The 24,763-nt window shown below is 41.0% G+C and overlaps 1 protein-coding gene across 4 annotated transcripts in view; it reads right to left on the bottom strand.

Moving 5' to 3' along the window:
• Positions 1–4,276: 4,276 nt before the first annotated feature.
• Positions 4,277–24,763, bottom strand: part of mtrr (5-methyltetrahydrofolate-homocysteine methyltransferase reductase) — a 39,930-nt gene continuing 19,443 nt past the window's right edge. For 3 of the 4 annotated variants that reach the window (XM_034132618.1, XM_034132616.1, XM_034132617.1), the window contains exons 12-15: positions 22,486–22,604; positions 15,864–15,956; positions 8,860–9,051; positions 4,277–5,179 (exon numbers count right to left, since the gene is read on the bottom strand). In XM_034132618.1, coding sequence (XP_033988509.1) covers positions 5,035–5,179; positions 8,860–9,051; positions 15,864–15,956; positions 22,486–22,604 — 549 coding nt within the window. In that variant the 3' untranslated portion in view covers positions 4,277–5,034. Of the gene's footprint in view, positions 5,180–8,859; positions 9,052–10,351; positions 10,852–12,782; positions 13,002–15,863; positions 15,957–22,485; positions 22,605–24,763 lie in introns of those variants that run through there. The other variant, XM_034132619.1, reaches the window with a different exon arrangement.

Here is a 24,763-nt window from a genome sequence, read left to right as displayed (position 1 = left end):
GTTGAAACACCTCCACAGTGAGATCCTGGTAGCTCAGGTGGAGCAGAGGAATCACAGTGTATTCTTCATCCACCCTGAAGTTTGTACATGTTCACACACACTCAGCACTTAACCTCCAATTTGCATAAGTCATTACGGCAGTGAGGACTGAGGAGGCTATAAATTCTGCTAAGTGTTCATCCATCGTTTAAAAAAACCCAGAGCAATTTTAACATTTATTTGACAAATGGAGACAGAGAGAGCATCCATCGCTGAAACATCATTAATACATTTGATGAGGCAAGCAGTTTGTACTTCATTTAGACAAACAGTACCTGACCGCTTTGAAGAATCTGGGATTATATATTTATTTTGATCATATCTAAGAGTGTCTGTGTTTCTTCCACACCTCAGGGGGTACAATCCTCTCTTATTGAATACTTTCTCCTCCTGCCGGCATCAATTACAGCAAATGTTTGTTCTGCGGGACAGGAAGCAGAGCGATATCTCCTGCTTCTTCGATAAACAGCGAGCAGAACAACACTGGTATCTCACGGTGAAAACAGGAAGCTCCGTGGAAGGGCTGCAGCCTCTTTTAGAAAAACATAGATTTTCCCCCAGCACTCCTGACAGATGCTGAAGTGAAAGTGTTTGTGCACAGCTGGGACTCTGGTCGACTGTGTGTGTGTGTGTGTGTGTGTGTGTGTGTGTGTGTGTGTGTGTGTGTGTGTGTGTGTGTGTGTGTGTGTCTGTGTGTGCATGTCTGTCTGTCTGTGTGTGTGTGTGTGTATGTCTGTCTGTCTGTCTGTGTGTGTGTGTGTGCATGTCTGTCTGTCTGTCTGTCTGTCTGTCTGTGTGTGTGTGTGTGTGTGTGTGCGTGTGTGTGTGCGCATGTCTGTCTGTCTGTCTGTGTGTGTGTGCGCATGTCTGTCTGTCTGTCTGTCTGTCTGTCTGTGTGTGTGTGTGTGTGTGTGTGTGTGTCTGTCTGTGTGTCTGTCTGTCTGTCTGTGTGTGTGTGTGTGTGTGTGTGTGTGTGTGTATGTCTGTCTGTCTGTCTGTCTGTCTGTCTGTGTGCGTGTGTGTGTGCATGTCTGTCTGTCTGTCTGTCTGTGTGTGTGTGTGTGTGTGCGCATGTCTGTCTGTCTGTGTGTGTGTCTGTCTGTCTGTCTGTCTGTCTGTCTGTCTGTCTGTCTGTCTGTCTGTCTGTCTGTCTGTCTGTCTGTCTGTCTGTCTGTGTGTGTGTGTGCGTGCGTTCGTTCGTGCGTGCGGTGTAGCTGAGTTGACATTCCCGGGTCGTTGACTGCAGACGGAGACGGAGCGACAGCGTCCTCTTTAATGATAAAACACAGGTGGAGATGGAGCTTTCTGCTGACTGCTCTAATGTGAGAGGACTTCTCCACAGGAGGAGGCTCTCGGTCTGAAGGAAAACTTCATCTTTCCAAACTGTGAAGTCGAGAATCAATCCTCAGCAGTGATGGTGCCGGAGACGGAGAAAATACGTTGCTGTGATTGGTCAGAGAGCGGGGAAACTGAGACGTCCCTCTCTTTGGAAACTGTCTGTTGTTTTATCTAACTTATTTCATCGTTTATTTGGCAGGGACATTGCACATTAATGAACACTTAAAACATGAAATATGCCGGATTTAGCTTTGAGCTACTTTCCATCCGCAGTCCCTCACATGAAACATTAAGAAAATGAAAATTACAAACATAGCAAATACAAATACATGAAATGCAAGAAAAGTGCAAACATGTTGTCTTCTTGTCTTTTATAGTTCGGTCGTTTGATCCATCTTTTTAGATTTTTAGATATAGAAGATGGGTTTTTAATGAGATTTAGAAGAAATGTATAAAGAGTTGTTTTTGGCGAAGATTTCCACTTTCATCAAATGTCCTCGAATTTGAATCCTTAAAGCCTCGTGTCGAAGGTCCTTCTCTTCATTATAAATGAATAATACGTGTTTTTCATGCAAAAATCACAGGAAAAAAAGCTGTTTTCTGACTTAAATATGGAGATTTCCTGCTTTTCTCTTTTTTAAATGTGAATATATTTGTGTTTTGGACCGACAAAACGAGACATTTTAAGACATCAGCGTGGACTTTGAGGGACTGGGGTGGACATTATTCAATCTCTTCTGTCATGTTATCGAACAAATTATGAATGTTGATATTAATTGACTGATTTCTCAATGAACAAGTAATCGTTAGATAACCCAGTCCCAATTGAATGTATGTTGTTCTCATATAGTCACTAGCTCTTTATAACTCGCCAGAAAGTATTTACTAATTTACTAACAACTTGAGTTTTGTAGATGAACTGGTAAATATATTGTTGAATTCACAACTTTTGCCGTAAAGGAGTCTCTACTGTTTACTCCTGAAACTACCTTTGAGCTGCACATCCTGAGAACCTGAACATGCTCTCCCAATTACTCTCCTCATCTTCACTGCTTGTACTTTCTGCACCAAGAAGCCGAGTGTCAAGCAGGCCTTTCTTAAAAAGCTCTGAGCTCCTTGACACTGCTCTCCTCTCATAATAACGGTCGTTATCTGCAGCTCACCTCTCTCTGCCTCTTTTCTTAAAAAGGCGAGTCCCTCTAACTTTTACGTGCGACTGTTCTGCGGTCGCTCCGACCCCCAGAGTTATTTTCGCCTTCGCAGCGGGACGACACTGTCACCCTTTTTTAATTATGAGGACATTATTTAAACCTTCATCAGTCGTGGTCTCTGGACGGGGTGACACCGGCAGCCGGCAGCCTCTCCGTCTTACAGCCGGGTCAATTTTTAATATGAGATGAGGGCATGTTATTAGTAAATAAGGGCAGAACGGCTCAAAGTGAACTTCAGTGTAATGACACAGGCTTTATGATTAAATACATTGTAAGCAAGGTCTTGTTTTCAGCTTTTTGGACTCAGATTTTACTAATATTGTCATAGTTTAATGAAAAAATAAGAGTTATCTTTTGTATGTGGGATCTGCAGTTGCATTTATCACCTCCACCATGAAGGCATTTTTGTGCAATAATCAAGGGAATGAACAGAAAGGGAAAAAGAAAGTTATTGCAGGATTGTTGATGTAAAAGAATAGCGTAAAATTAAAATGGAAACTGAGCGAAATATAGAGATTTAACGATAACCACATTAACGCAGAATCTACAGAAAGAAATATATATAAATGTGCTTTTAGTGTCTTTTTTGGCGAATGAATTGGGAGGCTCTGGATTATTTAAAAGATATGATATGTGTATTATTAAAAGTGTCAACAATAGTTCATTTGTTAAAAATTACAGTTATGTTAAATACCAATAAATAGCAACACCCCTCATATAGACTATAACCTACACATCTTTTACGGCCCGTCCACACGGCGGCGTGCGTTGAAGCTTCGACGGAAGCGTCAGCCAATCAAATCATCAAGCTCTAGCCAATCAAACCGCGTGCTTGTGTGTCCGGGGCGGGAGAATCATGTTGTTGGTCGAGCGTCAGACACGCCCACCGGCAAGCTTCAACGCACGCTGCCGTGTGGACGCTGCGTGAAGGATCCTTAAATACAGTATTGCAAAACTCAAGTATATCAATAATTAATTTCACGGTTTTAATCTTCTTCACTGATAACGACCCCCCTCTCGACACTGTGATACAACTCCTTGTTGTTGCAGCATTCATGCACGATGTTGTCATTTTTCCCCTCTGCAAATTAGAGCCCTGCGTTAAGAGGAGGCCATGTATCATTATGTGTGTGTGTGTGTGTGTGTGTGTATCATTATTTTGATTTGTCCTCCTGTGGCTGGGCAGCAGCACACTTGAGAGATGAGGCGTCGGAGGTGCAGCTCTACCTCCGACAGCTCTGTATTAAACCAATTATTCACTTTCAGACGTTGTTTTCTGCCACTGCGAATGTTTTGTTTACCCGGCTCAAAAGATTGTTTTGCGAATGGGGGTGTCATCTACGGAGCAGCAGCTGGGAGTGTAAACATGTTTCCCCTCCTGGAGGATAAATAAAAAGGCTGCCGTTAGAAGATTTAATTCTGAGAAGCTTCTCGTCTCTGGGGCTCGGCGCTGCACTAAGAAGCAAAAACCCTTCAATTAGTACGCCTTCATCTTAGCACCAAAGTCACCTTCATATCATCCCGAAATGAATACCGAACATCACTTCCAATCAATCAGAGTGTATTAACTTCTAAAGTATTCCCCTTTGCATCATTAATACACAACAAAAAGCATCCCCTGCTTCATGCTCATTGTAAGGTCATGTACAAACACACCTGAGTGCACAGAAGGAACACTGTAGACGGCAATCATTTCATCTTTTTAATTCCTGATCACACAAGGCACAGCTGTGTTTGTTGTAATTACAGTTTTCTGGATTGAAATTGGGTTTTGCAGGAGTTAGGAAAAACTCCCGGGTGAGTGGGGGACGAAAGGGTTTGTTTTTCTGGTCCGAGCAGCGCATCATCATTGACATTTACAGTATAATGATTAATGTGAGGATGGGCTATAAAATGGGACTTGTTGTAGGATTAAAATTTGTCTTAATTACCTCAAAAATAGGTTAAAAGCACAGCAGAATTTTGGTTAAACTAAAAACCAATCCAACCAACTTTTGGATTGAGATACAATTTTCAAATCCTGATTTATGTGTTCTTTAAAATGAAGGAATTGACCCTGAATCACTTCAGAGGTAAAAACCACTTCCTGATTGACTATCAACGCTTTCCTGGATGACTTCAGGGTGTTGTGTCGGAGCGCTGCCAGTCTCATCACAAAGTGAAATGTTTTCCCCAGACAGGATGAACGGAGGAGTCTGCACTAAAAGCATTTTCACACTGCAGGACCAATCTGCTGCAGTATTGCTGTGACCCAGAATCCTTTCTGTTCAAACAGCAAAGCCCCCGATGATGCAGTGAACCCCAGGGTCGGCCGTGGGGGGTGTAAACTACCTCCAGCATCCACGATTTTACGGTTATAAAGGTTACAGCTGAGCATGCTTCTTTTAGTCTCTTCCAAAAGGTGTTAAAAGGACCAGTGGATGCAGCAAAATGTCCTTATCTGTGCTCAGCCCCAGATGTCCTGCAGGTAGCGTTTCTCTTCCCTCAGAAGGGCCACAGTCTTCATGGCGTCCAGCTGATCCACCTGCAGCTCCGCTCTGATCGCCTCCAGCAGCGCGTCGTTCACGTCTTTAGCCATGTTCTTAGCATCTCTGAGGGAGAAGAAAGGGAGAGTAAGTCAGAGGAAAGGCGGTCTAATCCATAGAAATGGTTTTAGGGCAGTCCTACATGTGTCTAAGACGGGGTTATTGGAAGTAATAATGAGCTGAAAATAAGCTGTTAAAAACTCAACAAAATGATATCCTAAACATAAAATCAAATCAACAAAAAATCTATTCAGTTTTTTAGCTATAAGATAAGAAAGGACAGGTAATAGTTCACACATGGATAATAGAAATACAATATAACACAATATAATTAAGTACAACAATACATCTAAATGATATTGTATATAGCAGGGGTCGCAAAAAGGCGGACCGCGGTCCGGATCCGGACCCAGACGCCGACCTATACGGACCCGGACCTATAATCAATACATTAATATGGGATTTCAATTTTGACGGGGCGATTCTATTTTAACCGCTGCCGACAGGGGGCGAAAGAGACGAGTGAGCGATACAGGGAGAGAAACACAGAAGAAGAGATGAGAGCGCGGCAGATAGAAGCGGAGAGGAAAGTGAGTGAAGAGAATAATTAGCGATACAGGGAGAGAAGACGGAGAGGAGAGTGAACAGGCGTGTTAGCGGCAGACAGGGAGAGACAAATAATTACACATGGCGCTCTCCAAGAAGAGGAAAGTGAGAACAGAGCTTTTAACCCTGAGTGGACTCATTCATGTTCATCCTGCCCACTGGGAGCACGGAGCCAGTGTGTCTCATTTGTTCAGAGACCGTGGCGCTCATTAAAAGTGCCAAAACGCCACTATGAGACAAAACACAAAGTGTTTGACCAAACATTCCCTCTCAAGTCAGAACGGAGGTCACAAAAAATAAGCAGTCTCAGAGCCCAATATGATCAGCTCACCAGGATAAAAATTAAAACTAAATATCGTTCCAGGGCAGGCTAACCGAGGCTAACCAATGAGCACCTGCATGTGTGTATGAGAATGGCCCTGACACCATTTCAGCCCAGATTTGAACTCCTGGCAGGACAAGCTCAAGCTCAATTCTCGCACTGAATTAATAAAAAGTGAGTGAGCGACTGCAATATAAGAGGGAAAGAAAGAGAAACTTTAAAACGGTTCAATTGTTATGATGTGTAAAGACTGATATTGTTCTATAATCGGCTGAAACTGTTAGGTCATGATGTGAAACGGTTAACAAAGAAAAAGGGAAACTCAAGCTGCAGCTACACTTTATTTTATTTATCTAAAATTAAGCACTTTTAAGATGCACATATTTTCAAAAGCTATTTTATTTATTTTCTCTATTTTATTTTTAAATGCAGCCCCGAGAGGAACATTACACATATCCACAGTATTTACTGTATATCTGTATAGTTCAATGTTAATTGACAATAAATATTGTTGTTTATGAATTGTACTTTCTTTATTTGATTGGCAGTTGTTGATTACATGCAGACGTTGATAAAGCTACAGGCTACTTCAATATATATCACACTAATTCATAAAGCAACTTAGACATTTTGATGTTCCGGACCTTTGCATGGGGAGATTTTCTCTAACTGGACCTCGTTGAATTTTAGTTGAATACCCCTGGTATATAGCTACAGAACAAAGTGAATTTCAGGCAAATCTTTGACATCAAAACACGGACATTAAACGCTAAAAATTGCTGCTGGAATGAGGGAGATAAGCCAAGTTTATAACCACAACACACGTTTAACTTCATGGCCATTCATACGCCGCTTTCCAACCTTGTATTTCATATGTATATAGAAGTAAACATTCGGGAAGTGTTATACCTGGTCCTAAGAACAATGAAACTAAACCGTTAAACTAAAATCTAAAAACATCCGGCTAAAACGAGAATAAAATCAAGACAATATAACAACAATATCATTAGGTACAATAATACATCTAAACTATATTGTATATCGGTACAGAAAAAAGTGAATTTCAGTCCAATCTTTTGACATTGAAACAGAAATTAAACTTAAGGGAGATAATCCAAATTTAGAACCATAACAAACTTTTAACTTCAAGGCCATTCAAACACCACTTTCCAACCTTGTATTTCATATGTATATATAGTAGTATTACACTTGGGACACTTGGGAGATATTATACCTGGTCCTAAGAACAATTAAACTAAACCTTTCTGTAAAAACACAAGCCAAACTAAAATCTAAAAACATCCGGCTAACACGAGAATAAACTCAAGAAATCAAGACTCAAACAGAACAACTTGTGAAACTGTTTTTTTCACCAATGATTTTCAATGACTTCTCCATGATCTTTACCTAATTTTCCATGACCAAAAAATTACTCTTTCTCAGCAGTACCACTGAAAATGGTTTATTTTAACATGGAACAGGATATAAGGTCTGCATGTTGTCAGTTAAATGCCATTTTACGTTTCATTACTATACGATACAGTATTTATTATCGTTATAGTATTACTATTTCGGCGATTAGCTAAAATATAAATTATATTTGATGCAACTTTAGTTACATTTCCATGACTTTTCCAAAACTTGGGGAAAAATATTATTTTCCATAACTTTTCCAGGGCCTGGAATTTGCATTTTGCATTTCCATGACTTTTCCAGGTTTTTAATGACCGTAAGAACCCTGTACAATCCTAATCTGTTCAAACCCTGCTCTGTGCACAGTGAACACCTATATTTAGTAAAAAAAGCAGCTTCCAGGAGATCACCCTGAAGGAAACTGCTGTGTCTGAGTCTTGCTGCTGCAGCATATTGAACAGATTCATCATCCAGAGCACCTCAAGTGATTTCTACTACTCTGAGGAATTCACACAGGACTGAAGCTTCAAAGATCGTTTACTCAAAGGTGAGCGTGATGAGAAACTCTCAGACTGAGATAAACAAGTGTTGACATGACTCGACTTTTGTTTAGCTTGTATTGACAGGAACAATATGTATGTATAGCGTATACAAACACTATCAACTGTCCAACATGTTGCATCAGTTTGAGGACTTAGAGAGGTGATGTGAGCAGACAATTCACAACATCACTTCAGCACAGTTTCTTATTTTTCTATTGAATAAGTGCCTTCCTAGAGTCATTAATATAGTCGTTATTTAGCACCGGATACAGCTCAAAGTTCACAAAGTCTGCTCAGTTTAGTTTGTGACTCTCTCTGTTAAAGTAAGGCTGTTTAAAGCTCATTCATATTCATATTGTTGACATTGGAGTGACATTCGAATGCTGTCTTTTCATTGTGTTTGAAGACTTCAAGTTAAGTCTGCAGTTCAAATGTAGCTACACTAATATTATAAGGAGAGTTATATTCCAGCGGTGGATGCGTAGGATTGTCCCAGGGTCATGTGATCCAAACATAAGTGTTGTAAAGTCCAAAAGTCAATATTTATTTTCAAAAGTAAAATTGCTATCATTTTTAAAACATGTTTTTATCCAAGTAAACATCCGGCTTCGATCCATAGTTGTTGGCGTTTAACCTTAAAATATTTGTACCGCGCTTAAAAGTTTGCTTATTCACGAGTTGAACTTAACAAATAAAGTGGATTTAATTCAATAAAACCAACAAACTTTATCACACTTAGATCAAACTGTGATGACCCATTTATTTACCGTTTCCAAAATGTTAAAGCAAAGACAACTAACCGAGGAAATAATGGCAAATGAATCGAGAATAAAATATATTTAAATGTGAATGTTCAGTCTTACCCGCAGACATAGAGGAAGCCCTTCTGTTTGAGCAGGATGTCGGTGACGTGTTTTCTGTTTCTCAGCAGGTTGTGCTGCACGTATCTGGGCGGTGCTTCCTCCTCCTCCTCCTCTTCCTCCGGATCATCTCTGGAGAAACACACCTTCAGATGGCTCAGTGCTCCGCTGGAAACAAAGCCCTCCAACTCCTCTCTGAGACAAGGGTGACAGAGACACATTATTTCAGCTCATTGTTAGTCCAATTTAATTCCAAGTTATTTCGGAAATCTTCTTCCTGATTTGAGGAAAGGTTTCTCTCCAAATCTAGAAGAGAAAAGATGATATAGAAGTGAATTGAAAAGCAGCTTTGAGGGATAGATAGAGGATTTAATGGAGAATATACAGTGCAATGTCAATAAGTACATTTACTCAAGTATTATACTTAAGTAAAACTTCAGGTACTTCTCCATCCATCCCTCTTCTCCCGCTTATCCGTGGTCGGGTTGCAGAGGTAGCAGTTCCAGCAGAGAGCCCCAAACGTTCCTTTCCCCTCATCAACCAGCTCTGACTGGGGGGTCCCAAGGCGCTCCCAGGCCAGCGAAGAGATATAATCCCTCCACCTGGTCCTAGGTCTACCCCTCGGTCTCCTCCCAGCTGGACGTGCCTGGAACACCTCCCTAGAGAGGCGCCCAGGTGGCATCCTTACTAGGTGCCCGAACCACCTCAACTGGCCCCTTTCGACGCGAAGGAGGAGCGGTTCAACTCCGAGTCCCTCCCTGATGACTGAACTTCTCACCTTATCCCTAAGGGAGACGCCAGCCACCCTGCGGAGAAAACCCATCTCGGCCGCTTGTATCTGCGATCTCGTTCTTTGGGTCATGACTCATCCTTCATGACCATAGGTGAGGGTAGGAACGAGAATGGCCCGGTAGAGCTTTGCCTTCTGGCTCAGCTCCCTTTTCGTCACAACGGTGCGGTAAAGCGACTGCAGTACCGAATATTCTTCTTACATATTTAGATTATTAATACAAAATATCAATCATCTAATAGATTATGATATATCTCTGTATGTTAAGCTACCAAGCAGAAAAGCTCAATTAAAGCGCACCATTGAAACGATTAACACAATAATGCCTAAATATTTATAATAGCATAATTGAATGTCTTTGATACAGAAATGGGCCCTACTGCATATTGACTAGTTTTATTTTTGGTCCTTTAAGTTTATTTTGATGCCAATACTTCTTCTTTTACTTGAGTTTACGGCCCGTCCACACGGCAGCATGCGTTGCTTCAACGGAGACGCTTCCCATTCACTTTGAATGGGGTGACGTCAGGCTTTGCCGAACTGCATTGTGGTTCCTTCGCGTCGCTTTGCCTCCGTTGCTCGCTTTGAAAGTTGAGAAAAGTTCAGCTTGGTTTTCAAGCAACCAATCAAATCATATGCCAGTACAAGCTCCAGCCAATCAAACCGCGTGCTTGTGTCTCCGGGGCGGGAGATTAATGTGATTGGTTGTTGGTCGAGCTTCAGACATGCCCACCGGCAAGCTTCAACGCACGCTGCCGTGTGGACGTACCGTTACTTTTACTTGGAAACATGTAAATGTGTATTGTAACCTAGGAATATAGAAAACGCCAGCCTTATAAAGCCAAGTATTCAAAACAGTTTGCATATGCAACCTTTCACATCTAACCTCCGCTTTATATTTAGCTACATTTAAGACGAGACATATATAACCCCAGAACATTTCCTAAACTGTCAGGCTTGATGAAGCAGCGCAGCGATGGGCGAAAGGTCTGAGCACAACTGTGAAAGACAACCAATTTGTCGTGTTTAATGAGACAAATCCCCCCAAAAATATGGATTTCATCAGCAAGGTCGAGCCTCTGTTATAAGCATATTTTGTAAATCAATCGTGCAGCCTTCAGTCGGGGGTAACCTCGATCTCTGTCGGGGTTTCGCCTGCCAAATACTCCTTCTTCTGTTTCGCCGTCTCTACAGAGCCGAGGGAGCTGTTGGGAGGAAAGGAAGGAGGAAGGAGGAGGAGGAGGTGAGGGAGGGAGGGAGGTTTAGTGTGCTCACAGCAGCTTGTTTTAAGTTAAGCAGTCCGAATAGGCACGCACACACACACACACACACACACACACACACACACACACACACACACACACACACACACACACACACACACACACACACACACACACACACACACACACACACACACACACACACACACACACACAACACACACACACACACACACACACACACACACACACACACACACACACACACACACACACACACACACTCATAACAAGCGGCATCTCCGGGATCATGGGTGAAGGTCCTCGCCTCAGGGGTCTGTGTTTTGCAGCAACCCCTAGTCTGAAATAAGGTATTTTCACACACACACACACACACACACACACACACACACACACACACACACACACACACACACACACACCACACACACACACACACACACACACACACACACACACACACACACACACACACACACACACACACACACACACACACACACACACACACACACACACACACACACACACACACACACACAGCGGAGTACATACTAAAGGGAGGGATGAGTACTGCTGTCTTTGTTCTGACAGAAAATGTTGCTTCTCCACAAATGCGTACAATCTAATGGCAGCACAAATATATTAGGTATTCAGACACTGTGTATCGATTCTCAAAAACACTGAATTGGTTTTTAATTAACGGATATCAAATATTAAAATATAGCAATTAATCCAGCGTCTCTTAAATAATTCCTGTTTCTTCTTTCATGTACAGTTAAGGTTTCTCTCTCCGCCTTTCTGCACTAAAATTCCATTTTATAAATGTGTAATAATATATTAATAGACCTTAATATCACGATATTATGTTTTGTGATCCTGCATGGATCTCAAAAACACTGTATGGTTTTTAAAATGAATACTAGGATGGTGCTTTATACCAGGTTTAAGGATCACCGTGATATAAAAAAACTGAAATATGGATATCAGGTGAAAATAGCGTCTCTTACATCATACGTGTGTCTCCCTCTTTTTACACACAGCTGTTTTAAAAGTCATTATTTTGACCAAAAAGATGCAAAAGTAGATCCCACTCTTCTGATTGTATTGAAAAGTCAACTTTCTTTACTCATATTTGTATGCAGGTAGTGAGTTCTGTATACTCGGACAGTTTTCCTGAAATAAAATGGAAAAACTGGCCAAATATCACTTTTCTTACAGTTTCGGAATATAATCAATACAGAGCGCTACTGTGTAACTTTTGATTGTTGGTGTAAAATCTCATTATTTTGACCAAAATATACTTTTTTCTTTAGATGTTACACATATGCTGGTCTGTTCATATACTATGACAGTTGTTTGTGCAAATAACTTGTGGGAAATTGAAGGATATTGCATATTAACAGTCGATTTTATGCTAACAGTATCTCAAATATATCAATACAGAGCACTACAGTCTAACCTTTGACTGATGATGTAGTCAACTGTGCGATTACAACGTCTGTGTGAACAGGAGAGAAGTCGCATGAATAATAAAAAGATGGTTCAGTTTGGTGTCATTATAACCATCAGATGTGTGAGGAGAAACTGGAGGAAGAGAGAGGACGGTTGACTCGTTATAAAAACAGCAGAGAGTTTCAGAGAGTGTAAACCTGCTGACTTCTGTGACACACACACACACACACACACACACACACACACACACACACACACACACACACACACACACACACACACACACACACACACACACACACACACACACACACACACACACACACACACACACACACACACACACACACACACACACACACACACACACACACACACACACACACACACACACACACACACACACACACACACAGCCTGGGGCAACCCACACACACCTTATCGTGAACCCAGCAGGTCTTCAGTGATGTTTCCACAGCAAGAAAACACTGGCCGTGAAGAGGCAGAGGAGCGCGGGGGAGAGGGGGAGAAGTTTGGTGTGACACCCAGGCAGATTGGGAGGGAGGGAGAGGGGGAAGCAGCTTAATGTGACACCCAGGAAGATTGGCATCATCCTCTCAGGACAGTAAGTGCTGCTGATTGAGAAGCCTCGTTTCCTTTTGGATGGAAATTAGGAACACGATAAAAAAGCTGGTCACATCCATTTATACTTTTTTGAGGTACTTCAGGTAACACAAAGTTCTTCATAAGCAAAAACTACTTATAATACTTACCCACCCTGTCCAAGGTCATCAACAGAGTAACTCAAAGCTACTACTACTCCAATACCATGGGTTATTAATCTAAACAAATCTAATACATTATGATGTTCTTTTATTGATTAATATACCTGAAAGTAAACACATTTAATTGGCTTTCACCTTTAAAAGTTGCAAATTAAACGCATGAATATATCACTTACTAAAATACAGTGATATAATTCATGTTATTTCAAAAATAGCCATTCTGCATAATGAGTACTTTATAGTACTTTCATATATTTTGATGCTGATACTCTCATACTTTTACTGAAGAAACATGTTGTCATGCCAGACTTCTACTTGTAACGGAGTATTTCTACACTGGTATTAATACTGTTACCTTTTGTTAAAGTACTTCTTCCACCTCTGGTCACATCCTGCCTCCATATTTTTAAGCAGAGGTGGAAAAAGTACTCAGATATCTTCAACAAAGTAAAAGTACAAATAACGAGGTATCAAAATACTTCATAACAAGTAAAAGTCCTGAATTACTCCTGAAATATATACATTAAGTAGAAGTATGGATCAGCTACATGTACTCCGTATCAAAAGGAGAAGTACTCTTTTCACAGTATTATATTTGTATAGAATAGTATACATGGGAGAGCATTGTGAAGATGTGGTTTGTAATTGTGGGGGCATTTATATATACTTTTTTAAATTCTATGGTTGTTTTTATGTATTGGTAGTACAGCACTCCACCACATCGTATAAGCCTATTAAATGTTTTTATAAGTAAAAGGTAACTACGAGTGGTAAATGTATGTTTTGCAATAAAACTATTCTATATTTGCTTCTGAAATGATGTCTAAATAGGTTTGGTACTACTTGAGTAAATGTACTTCATTACTTCCCACTTCTGTTAATAAGCCTAAAAAGCCAGCCATGCTCTATTTATGCAAGTTCAAATATTCAAAAACCCTACTTACTGAACTTTTCTTTAAGAAATATGGCATGTGGAATAAAACTGCTGAAAGTATGCTAAGCAGGGGCAAAGCCACATGTCAAATAGTATTCCTTTTAGAGATGAATGCAGGCAGGAGACTCAGCTGCAGGTATGTTGTTATTATTCTGCTAACCTATTCAAATTGAGTACAACTCTTTGCGGGTGGCTCATAAAACACAGACTAATCGCTTTGGTCAACACAGTGGGGGGGGGGGGTTCATCAGAGAAGCCCACACTGTGAACAAACCAGCCACGACTACCTGGCTGTGAGTCGGTGTTTAACTAAAGGATAGGGGAAGCAAAGGGGAGCGTCCTCTGTGATCTATTCTTGTGTGATTAAGGATGCTAATCCATGCGCACTGTTTAATCCTGCAGAATAACTCACTGCAGCAGCTTTTAATACACGCTGATACTGGAAAGAGCCGATCAATGAGGGTGTATATAAGAGCCAAAACACACTGATAAAAAGCAAGGAGGTGGATATCAGTGTAGAAAACAAGCGTTCAATGCAAGAAAGGAGGTGTAGTATTAGTACAGTTTAGTTGGAAACAACTTGTTTTAGACGGTAGAGAATATAATAAAGACAGCATCAGGGATGGTGGTTCAATGTATTTGATCAATTCTCCATCGAGTTCTGAATCTGGTTGTCAAATCTATTTAGGTTTAGCTTTCAACATAAAGATGGATTGGTTTCTCTTTCTAATTTAATGTCAAAATATGTGAAAAAAACACAACAACATTGCAGACATCGCACTTAACGTAAGGGTCCTGGGAACATGCAATAAAAATTGTAAAAATTATTACAGTGATAAGAAAAATTGTACTTCTTTAAAGCGGTTTCTGTACATTGACAGTTTTAATTACTCTACTAGTTTAGACTTTTAAATATTCATAAATATGAGAGATTTCATACATTGTTCTAAAAGCAAATTGTGTAGCAAAAACTAACTGATTTTGTGGGGGCCAGCGTAACACATTGTGAACACAACATGGCACGTTTGTTAGCATGCAGTACATTTGTTAACCATGTAGCCATATGGAGCAGCATTAGCTTAATTACATTACATTACACGTCACTTGTTAGACGCTTTTATCCAAAGCGACTTACATACTCAATACTGTGGGCAATCCCCACAGGAGCAATTTGGGGTGAAGTGTCTCAGGGACACAACGACATGCTGACTGCAGTGGGGTTTGAACCTCCCCTGATCCCAACACCAACGCACTAATCCATTGCGCCACACGCATGCCCGTAATGAGCGTTCATTTGGAGAGAGAGGACAAATGTGTAATATTCCCCAATCATTTTAGATCCATGAGTGAAGTGTGATTATATCGAGTCACATTAGAGATTATACACAATGCTGTATTCCTGTTCAGTCTCACTCTGACGTGAGATCATGTGGCCTTCACTGACCCAACTCTGCATGTCTGTTTCCTTTGTTTACCTTTTATTATACGTCCTTGCACAATGCTAATGTGTGCAGCTGAGGAAAGAACACCCACATCATGCATCTAGACATTTTGCAGGTCACACATTTCAATATGGATAAACCAGCAGCAAGATGCAGAAGCACAAAGTACATCTGACTCACAAAAGGTAAGGGGAAGTATGCATAGAATATGATAATATATGAGTATAACCACATGTCAATCCTTAACATATGTCTCTGTTAAACACATACAAGACTAAAAATACAATTTAACAGTGCAATCAGAGTATAAGACTATATGTTTTAAATGATTATATGATCATTTGACATGACACTCACCTGAACAGGTAGTCTCTGTCTCTGTGGCGACACCCGAAGAACAGCCATGTCTCTCCAAACATGGCGTCAGGGTTCTCCTTCCTCTCCATCTCCCTGAAAGTCAAACAGCGGATGTTAGCGGTCAATCAATAGCAGCAGACAAGCGGAGCAGATGGAGGAGAGCGAGTCCTTCCTGCTGCAGAGGTTAAAGAAGAGTAGTGACACCATTAAGCACCGTCTGCAGTGACAGAACACAAAGTGCCACCATTACCTAATGCCCGCTGCAGCGAGGACATTATACGTATTATTACATTTCACCCAAACAGAAGGATACATCCCATCAAGATGAACTGCAATCAAGCTCCAACTAAAAAAAAACTGCTTCTGCAAAAAAAGTGATTCCCTCTGCTCTGGCGGTTTGGGAGTTTGGCAAAGCTCCCAGAATCCTTTGCAGGCGATGGCACAAAGCGGCTCTTAAGATATCTGCGCCGCACACCTGCTGCAAAGGTGACAGCTTTCCCCCCCCCCCCGATAACAACAGGTGACCCCCAACCTTTCATGATGCCATCAGTCAGACGACTCCCCAGAGAGCCCCGAATTATCTGTCACCCGTCTGGAGGGAGGGGGGGGATAGAGAGAGGGGGATAGAGAGAGAGGGGAATAAAGAGAGGGGGATAGAGAGAGGGGAATAAAGAGGGTTTTGAGGGGAAAGACCACCACGAGGAGTCTTTGAGTCCCACTGAGAGGCATCGAGTCTTCGTGCTGCTCCTCCTGGATAAGGTGCTGCTTCCTCTAAACTTCCTCCTTGCTTTTCACCAACAGGCTGAATCGTGTTTTCCATGAAACACAACTTTTAAAACGGCAGCTAACTCTTCAGCTTGGTTTCTGGTGCTTACAAATGTTTTGCCGCGATAATAAGTGGATTAATCGATAAGTTTAGCAACATCAAATCGGAAAAAAAACGCTTGGTTTTGATCATGATTTGTCTGCTATGGCTCTGGGATCTTTTGGGAGAATGTTTACAAGTTGTAAACACAGACATGTTACTGTTAATCTTGAACTAATACAGAGAGTGGTGCTTTCCTTCATTGATATTCAGCAACAGCCTGAATCATGCTTCCAACTCTTCGGCTTGGTGCCTGGTTTTCTGGTAACGAAAATGTAGTCAATGAATACATTAGTTTGAGTTAAATGAATCATCATCGCACGTAAAAAATACTCTTCAAAATACTCATTGCATCATGATAGGAGAAGACTGAGAAAACCACAACCACTGGGCGGATTGAAAGGCATGTTTTCTTTTTCAAAACGTGCTAAATATTCACCATTACACCTTACAACGACTGTGGCTGCGAGGGAGTGCGGTCGTCCTTCAACCAGAAGGATGTGGGTTCGATCCCAGCCCATGCAGTCAACATGTCGATGTATCATTGGGCAAGATACTTAAGCCTGAGTGTGAATGTGTGTGAATGTTAGTTCCTAGAGTTAGGTGCACTGCTCTGTATGAATGGGTGTGAATGGGTGAACGACATGTAGTATGTAAAGCGCTTTGAGGGGTCTTAAAGACTGGATGAAGCGCTATATAAGTACAGTCCATTTACCATTTACAAAGAGTATTATAGTGTTTCATCTTACTCTGTTTCATGTCATGTACATAGTTTACTTTATCCTGCATTTTAATTGGACTTTTTTAGGTCTTATATATCTTGTGTTGCACTGTTAGAGGAGCCTGAGACTTCACTGTAGCTGTTGTGTCATTTATCTTTGCTCTGACGGTCCCTGAAAGATTCTTAGAGTATGAGCAATGGATGGTTAACATTTTTTTATTTGATGTGCACCTTAAACTCAGATTTAAGGTAGTACAGACAGAATTCCCCCCTTGTGCAACATTGTAGTGATACTAAAGGATGGAGAGTGGGACTATATTGAAAGTGGTTGATCAAGCAAAGACAGACTTCAGCTTCTTTAAATGTGGTAATTTGTTTTGTTTTATGTCGTGTGGATTCATCTTTGAGACAGAAATCACGCACACTGTGAAGACGTCAGCTTGGACTAAAGGATAAACACATTCATGCAAAAATGTGATGGTAAACAAACCTTCCCTTTTTTTTAATTAACTGAGAAGTTTCTTTGATCTCCTCTCTGTCTGGATCCAAAACGCTCGGATCCCGTCCATTAGCATCCTGGACGAGATTCCTCTGATCTGCAAACAGCCTGAAGTAAACTCATTTTAGTGCTCGTCGGTCTCCTCTCGCCGCCTGCCCTAAAGGGATCAATACCAATATGAAAAAACTTGGATTCCATTCTGAGCAGACCACACCGGCGCCTTTCTCTGAATACAAATCACATCACATCACATGCCGGCACTAACGGCCCAAAACCCAATCCCAGAGGAGGCAGAGTGCTCTATTTGGGGTTGAAATCAGAGGCCTTTCAGCTGATCAGCATGAGAGGGACACTGCGGTAAAGAGCTGGGTGAACACTTGGTTTATAAGCATCCCAATTATCTCAAATCTTTCATCCATTTTCCTTACAGCTCTGTGAGAGAAGAGAGTTGTTTTTTAAGGCGTAAAAATAAGACAACAAGCCCAACGACAACAACAGCTCCAGGCTTAAATCCCTGAAATTACATTGCAGAATTACACCCATTTATATATTTTTAAAAACACAAGACAATGCGTGAGAGTGGGAAGATGCTGCGGCCTTATTATAATCAGCTGTCTGGACAGACTGATAAAGCTCTATATTTGAACACACAAACGTAATAAGAATTGTCATATTGAATGTATAACTGCTGGCAGACCTCAATGTAAATAAAATGTGTAAACAAATTGTAAGTAAATCAAGGCTAACTACTCTAATATTTGTTGAACTATCACTGCTCCCAGCTAAAAAACACAAGCCCTATACAATCCTTCTAGGCAGACGACAACAATCAATAGCAGACTACTAGGGGGGCGGTTATTCAAATCTCTCTGTACCCCGAAGCAAGCCTCTGACCTTTAGAGACTTTCTTCTTGTTACAGCAGCTACAAAGTCGTTCTTTTGAAAACAGCCATCGATTAACAGCAGGGGAAGAAGGGGGGGATCGAAGTGTCCCCGTGTTTTTCTGATGCTAACAGGACTCTTGTCTGGCCTAAAGGCAGGAACAGCGCCCCGTTGACTACCTGCAGATTGTTATCTCCTATCTGAGAGAGAATCAGCCGCCGAGGCTTTGTTAGGAATCTCAGGTTCTGTGTGAAAGGCTCTCAACAAACGTACAAACAACACAGCGCTGCCAGGGGAGAGGGTTCACTTCAGTTTACACTCCAACAGAATGGAGAGCCTCTCGTCAGGAAAACATATTTGAAATTTAATAAAAGACATTTTTAAATCAATTCCACATCGGAGTCTCAAGGATGCATTTGATGAGGTGTTGCTCTAACAAGATCCATCAAGGTCTGAGTGTTTAGCTCCCAGGTTTGCAAGGACAGAGAATTAATAAATCACCTGAATGTGTTTTTGATATATTAGATTTTAACAAGCAAAGCTTGGGCTTCACTGTGAGGATCAAAGTATGTTTATTAGTGTCAATGCCGAGGTAGAAATGTGACTATATTAAAAGGGACACTATACATCAAAGATTGTGTCCTAAAAGGAAGCTCAGGAAAAGCACTGTTTTTCAAATTAAAAAGCCCACAACAGTCATGTATGTTAAGTCCCAGATGGTAACTGAATATTAGAGACTCAGGAGGAGGCTTGCTTTCAAAATAGAAGCCCACAACAGTCATTAAGTCCCAGATGGTAACTGAATATTAGAGACTCAGGATGAGGCTTGCTTTCAAAATAAAAGCCCACAACAGTAAGTGTAAGATAACAGAAAGCAACGGTATAACCTAGTTTTTCAGAATAAAAGCCCCAAAAGGCAACATGTGTCTTAAAATGTAACTTTTTCATGTAACTCAAGCTTCCATTAAATCCATTTTCTTTCCAACTTTTTTATATAATGGCTATACTTCAACTTTTGTTAAACCCATTCTCACTTATCCTACTTCTTCACCTTTTTCTTACACATTAAATCCAGCGTTGAAGTGTAGCTGCGTCAGCTCCACAGAAACAGTATTCACACTATGAGAAATTGCATTATTCAGTTCCACTGTCACACACACACACACACACACACACACACACACACAACACACACACACACACACACACACACACACACACACACACACACACACACACACACACACACACACACACACACACACCACCACACACACACACACACACACACACACACACACACACACACACACACACACACACACACACACACACACACACACACACACACACACACACCACACACACACACACACACACACACACACCACACACACCTCTTTACCTTGGCGTTACCTTGATCAGCGAGAGGGTGTGACAGAAAACGGGTGCCATTTTTAGTCCTCTCGCTTCCCTAGGGTGCCGACAGCTCTCTACCCACACGACCTCTCATCCTCCCGGCAGAACATCCGCCCCTGACTCACCTCTCAGAGCGATCACACAACAGAGCAGGCGTCCGGCGAATTTAGAGACAATTGGAGCTGACTGGGGCATAACCTCATTTACACTAAGCCACCCAAGAGTTAGACATGTCCGTCTGAGAGGGCTGGGAAACACACACAGCTATCAGCGAGCTTCAGTCACATTAAATCGTTCCGACAGGTCATCATTTCTGCAATCCTGATTCAGCTATCAATTCAAAACCTCGGAAAACAAACTGTCACGATGTCTGCAGGATTCAGACTCACAGCAACGGTTTAACAAGCTGGAGAGGAGTACGCAGCTAACAGTCGATATCCTCACACCAACTACACATCGATTACAAGCAATGACTCACCAAAACAACACGGCCACCACACCTACTGGACTCTAAACTTTCAGATCAATAACGCTCCATTTGCCGCGTTGCCTCTTCATTACGAGCCGAGTCATAAACGTGTGAATGGGTTTAATGTATTCCTGTTGAGACGAGTGAAGCATCTGAAATAATCTCCGACGTGATCAGATTTATTGTGAGATCTGCATGACGTCGACTTTTATGAGTTTTGAGCAGGGCCTCGTTTAATTGTCTCTGCAGATTACTCGAAAATATGCAGATGATGTGCACCTAATTTGAACGGTGTGAATATTCAGGGCTGCAGATTGTTTGCGGGGTGAATCAGAGATTTAACCTGCATGTTTCTGATGCTTCACAATGAAAGGAAACAAGAGAATTATGATACTGTACGCTGTAAGCAGTATCAAATTGATAAACAACATTATTACTGACTTACATATGATATATAAACAAATGATAATTACACATCCGAAAAGACATTTGCAAACCACGGGATATCAAAACACACCACGATAAGGCTAGTGAAATATGAGCCTAAAAATACGCAATTGGATTATTTTCTCATATCATAGAGCCCTGAACTTCTTGTTCTTCTCTTACACGGTGAAAATGTCACTTATTATATATATATATATATATATCCTTCATCTAACCAGGTAAGTAAAATCTCTTTTTCCAAAGCGACCTGGCCAAGAAGGGCAGCATGAACAAAGTTACAACAAATGAACACAAAACAATACAGGCAGACGAATACAGCTGTTGTAAAACACAAATGAAATGGCACATTAACCAGTCAATATGCAAAATAAAAGAAACTAAAACATTAAAAACTGGCACCATTTTAAAACGACTTCAATTATGGGATATACGAGCAATCACATCGACCAATGGATTCTTATTCTCTGTCCTTGTAGAATATAATTGGGAGGGATGACCCCTCTGTAATGGTATCACATGCAGAGCACACAGCACACACAGTGAAATGTGTTCTCTGCTTTTAACCCATCCTAGCACCAGGAGTCTAGTACTAGGAGTCTAGCACCAGGAGTCTAGTACCAGGAGCAGTGGGCAGCTATTGTGTGAGGGGGGAAGGGGGGTGTCCGGTGCCTTGCTCAAGGGCACCACGGCAGGGCAGGAGGTGAACTGGGACCTCTCGAAGTAGTAGTCCACACTCCATATTTTAGGTCTGGTCAGGGACTTGAACCGGTGACCCTACAGCTCCCAGTCCAAGCCCCTACTCACTGAGCCACTGCCGGACTTGAACGCCTCCATAGTGATAACATCTGACAGTTTCAGCTCCTTCTGTATATTATTCCAGGCAGAAGGGGCAGCATATTTAAAAGCTTGTTTACCCAGTTCTGTTCTCACTTTAAGAACCAGCATCTGAATAAAATCTTGGGAGCGCAGGCCATATAGACTTTGTTTTTTACACATATATGTGCAAATGTCAAGCAGAGATTTATATATTATGGTGTATAAACAAAGGATATACCTATATCCGAAAAGACATTTGCAAACCAGGGGATATCAAAACACACCACGATAAGGCTATTGAGGGCTTGAGGATGAGGTGGAATCTCATTAGGATCACTGTAGATGTTTTGATTTGTAAAAATGAAAATAAACAGCTAAAAAATGAATAAATATGAGCATAAAAATACACAATTGGATTATTTTCCCACATCATAGAGCCCCGAACGTCTGTCTTACTTGGTGAAAATGTCACTTGTTACGGTGCAAGATAATGTGTTTTCATACCTTTGCTGGAGGAAGCCAATGAAGGGGGCGACTCCTGTCCCGGGTCCGATCATAATGAAGGGCACCGATTGGTCAGAAGGAGGCCGGAAGAGGGAGTTAGGTCTCAGACTCACATGGATCTGGGGTCAGAAGTTAAAAGCATTTACAAATAATGAGAGTTTGGTACTCACAGAGGAAATTATAGCAAGTGACAGATATTTGATCAAAATTCTGCTAATATCTTTGGACATGGCATTTGCTGTTTGGCGTAGAAGTGGCTTCGTCTATTTTCAAGATCTTTTAAGTGACGACAATTCAGGGATCACAACATACCAAAATCTCACTATTTTAGGTACCTCTAGGCTCGGTCTTTTGCTTCTAAACATTTTCCAGGATATCCATGTCCACCCTCTAAAGATCTAGCTCACTCAGTTCTTATATATACAAAAATATAAAAAACATGTTTATGAAGTGTTTTGCTAAAAAAACAAAAACAGATCACCCATTCTAGCCATGCCTCATATCCCTCTATTTCACTTCCTGTTACAAAAGTGCTGATTCTGGGTATAAACAGGTCTCTCTTGAGAATGAGACCCTGTGTCTCAATGAGATGTTCACCTGTATAAATAAAAGCTAAATTAAAAAAAATTTAAAAAAGCTTTTTTTTTTTTTTACTGTAAAAAAATAAGAGGGGGCGGAGCTTATGCCGGCTCATGCGGGACCTGGCAGATATTGTCTAAAATGCTGCGGTGATGAAACGCAAGGATTATTAGATGAAGGATTGTTTCTGAAACAGTATGGAGCTCAAAGGCTTTCTCTCTTGCCGGTTATACCACAAGGTGAGTTCCTTTTTATTTCCTGCTTCTTCACACACATGCTCTCCAGTACAGGTTAGCTCTGAGTGTTAGCCATGCTAATGTAAACACCGACCATATTACGTCCAAAACAGTCGGGCATTGTTTCTGATAGCAACGTTTCTGATAGGGCCGTGGGTCCACATTTCAGATATTACGTCATATCGGCCGCAAATCTGGATCAGCTCCGTTTTTAGAGATTTGGGTACGGAGGAAAAGAGAGAGGGTTTTATTTTCTGACGCAGCGTGAGTTCCCCGACACACCGGGGACACATGTTTATGTATAAAAGACATTAAAAAGTGCATTTTGCATGATAGGTCCCCTTTAATGTAAATCCATTTAATAAAGGGGCTGTGTCCAAAATATATACATTGATTCTGAATAACTGCCCTCCCATGTGGGTTTGCAACTTTTTGTCATAAATGTTGGACATACTGTATTTGTGAAAAACTGAAAAATAAAAATAATAATTCTGCTAATATCCAGCGAGAAAGCTATCACTAGGAATTGGGGTAAGGAAGAAAAAACAAAGGGTAACAATTGTGGAAGAAATCTTTTTGATGGACGTATAATTTGAGACACAACTCAACAGAAAGTGGGGAAAATGGACTCTATAGAAAAGACATTTGACTGGAACAATAGCTAATAGTTACATGTATGTTCAAGATTATAATATCATGAAGACGTATCCGTAGCCTTTTGTTACATGATTGTTATGTTGTGGTAACCAGCATGTTAATGCCATGTATAATGTGACAATGAAGATTTAAATTACAAATGAGAGTAATTACAACGAGCTGAGGAACCACTGCAGGCCGACCAATCTATTAATGGATCTACTTAATATTCTAACAGGGAAACTCATGCGCTCCATAGACTCTGTGCTGGAGAGGATTTAACTTGCTTTAATTTAAATTAATTTCCTAATTAACCACACACAGAGCTGCCAAAAACATACAGTAAAAAGGGAAGGTTGAATCCCTGATGCTTTGAGTTCAGCAGCTTCATGAAGACACTGCACCGTTTCCTGAGATGCTGCTCAAATGTGTATATGTATTGTACTATTTACAGGTTATCATTTTGGTTTAAATATTGTACGCCTTCAAGTGGAGGTCAACTATGTTATGGCTTGTCAATTTATTTATTTATTTGTTTATTTGGCAGGGACATTGCACATTAATGAACACTTAAAACATGAAAGTGTAAATATGCCGGATTTAGCTTTGAGCTACTTTCCATCCGCAGTCCCTCACATGAAACATTAAGAAAATGAAAATGACAAACATAGCAGTACAAATACATAAAATGCAGTAAGAGTAGAATACCCAAGTAGTTAGGACATGGTAATACAATATAGCAGCATCGATACATACAGTGCAAGAGAAGATACCCCTGTATTAAATTGATGTACAATAGTAGAGACTAAGCTGAACACTAGTAGCTA

The sequence above is a fragment of the Trematomus bernacchii genome, unplaced genomic scaffold (genome assembly GCF_902827165.1).
Source record: "Trematomus bernacchii unplaced genomic scaffold, fTreBer1.1, whole genome shotgun sequence".
Lineage (NCBI taxonomy): Eukaryota > Metazoa > Chordata > Actinopteri > Perciformes > Nototheniidae > Trematomus > Trematomus bernacchii.
This window is presented reverse-complemented; position numbering and strand designations above follow the sequence as displayed.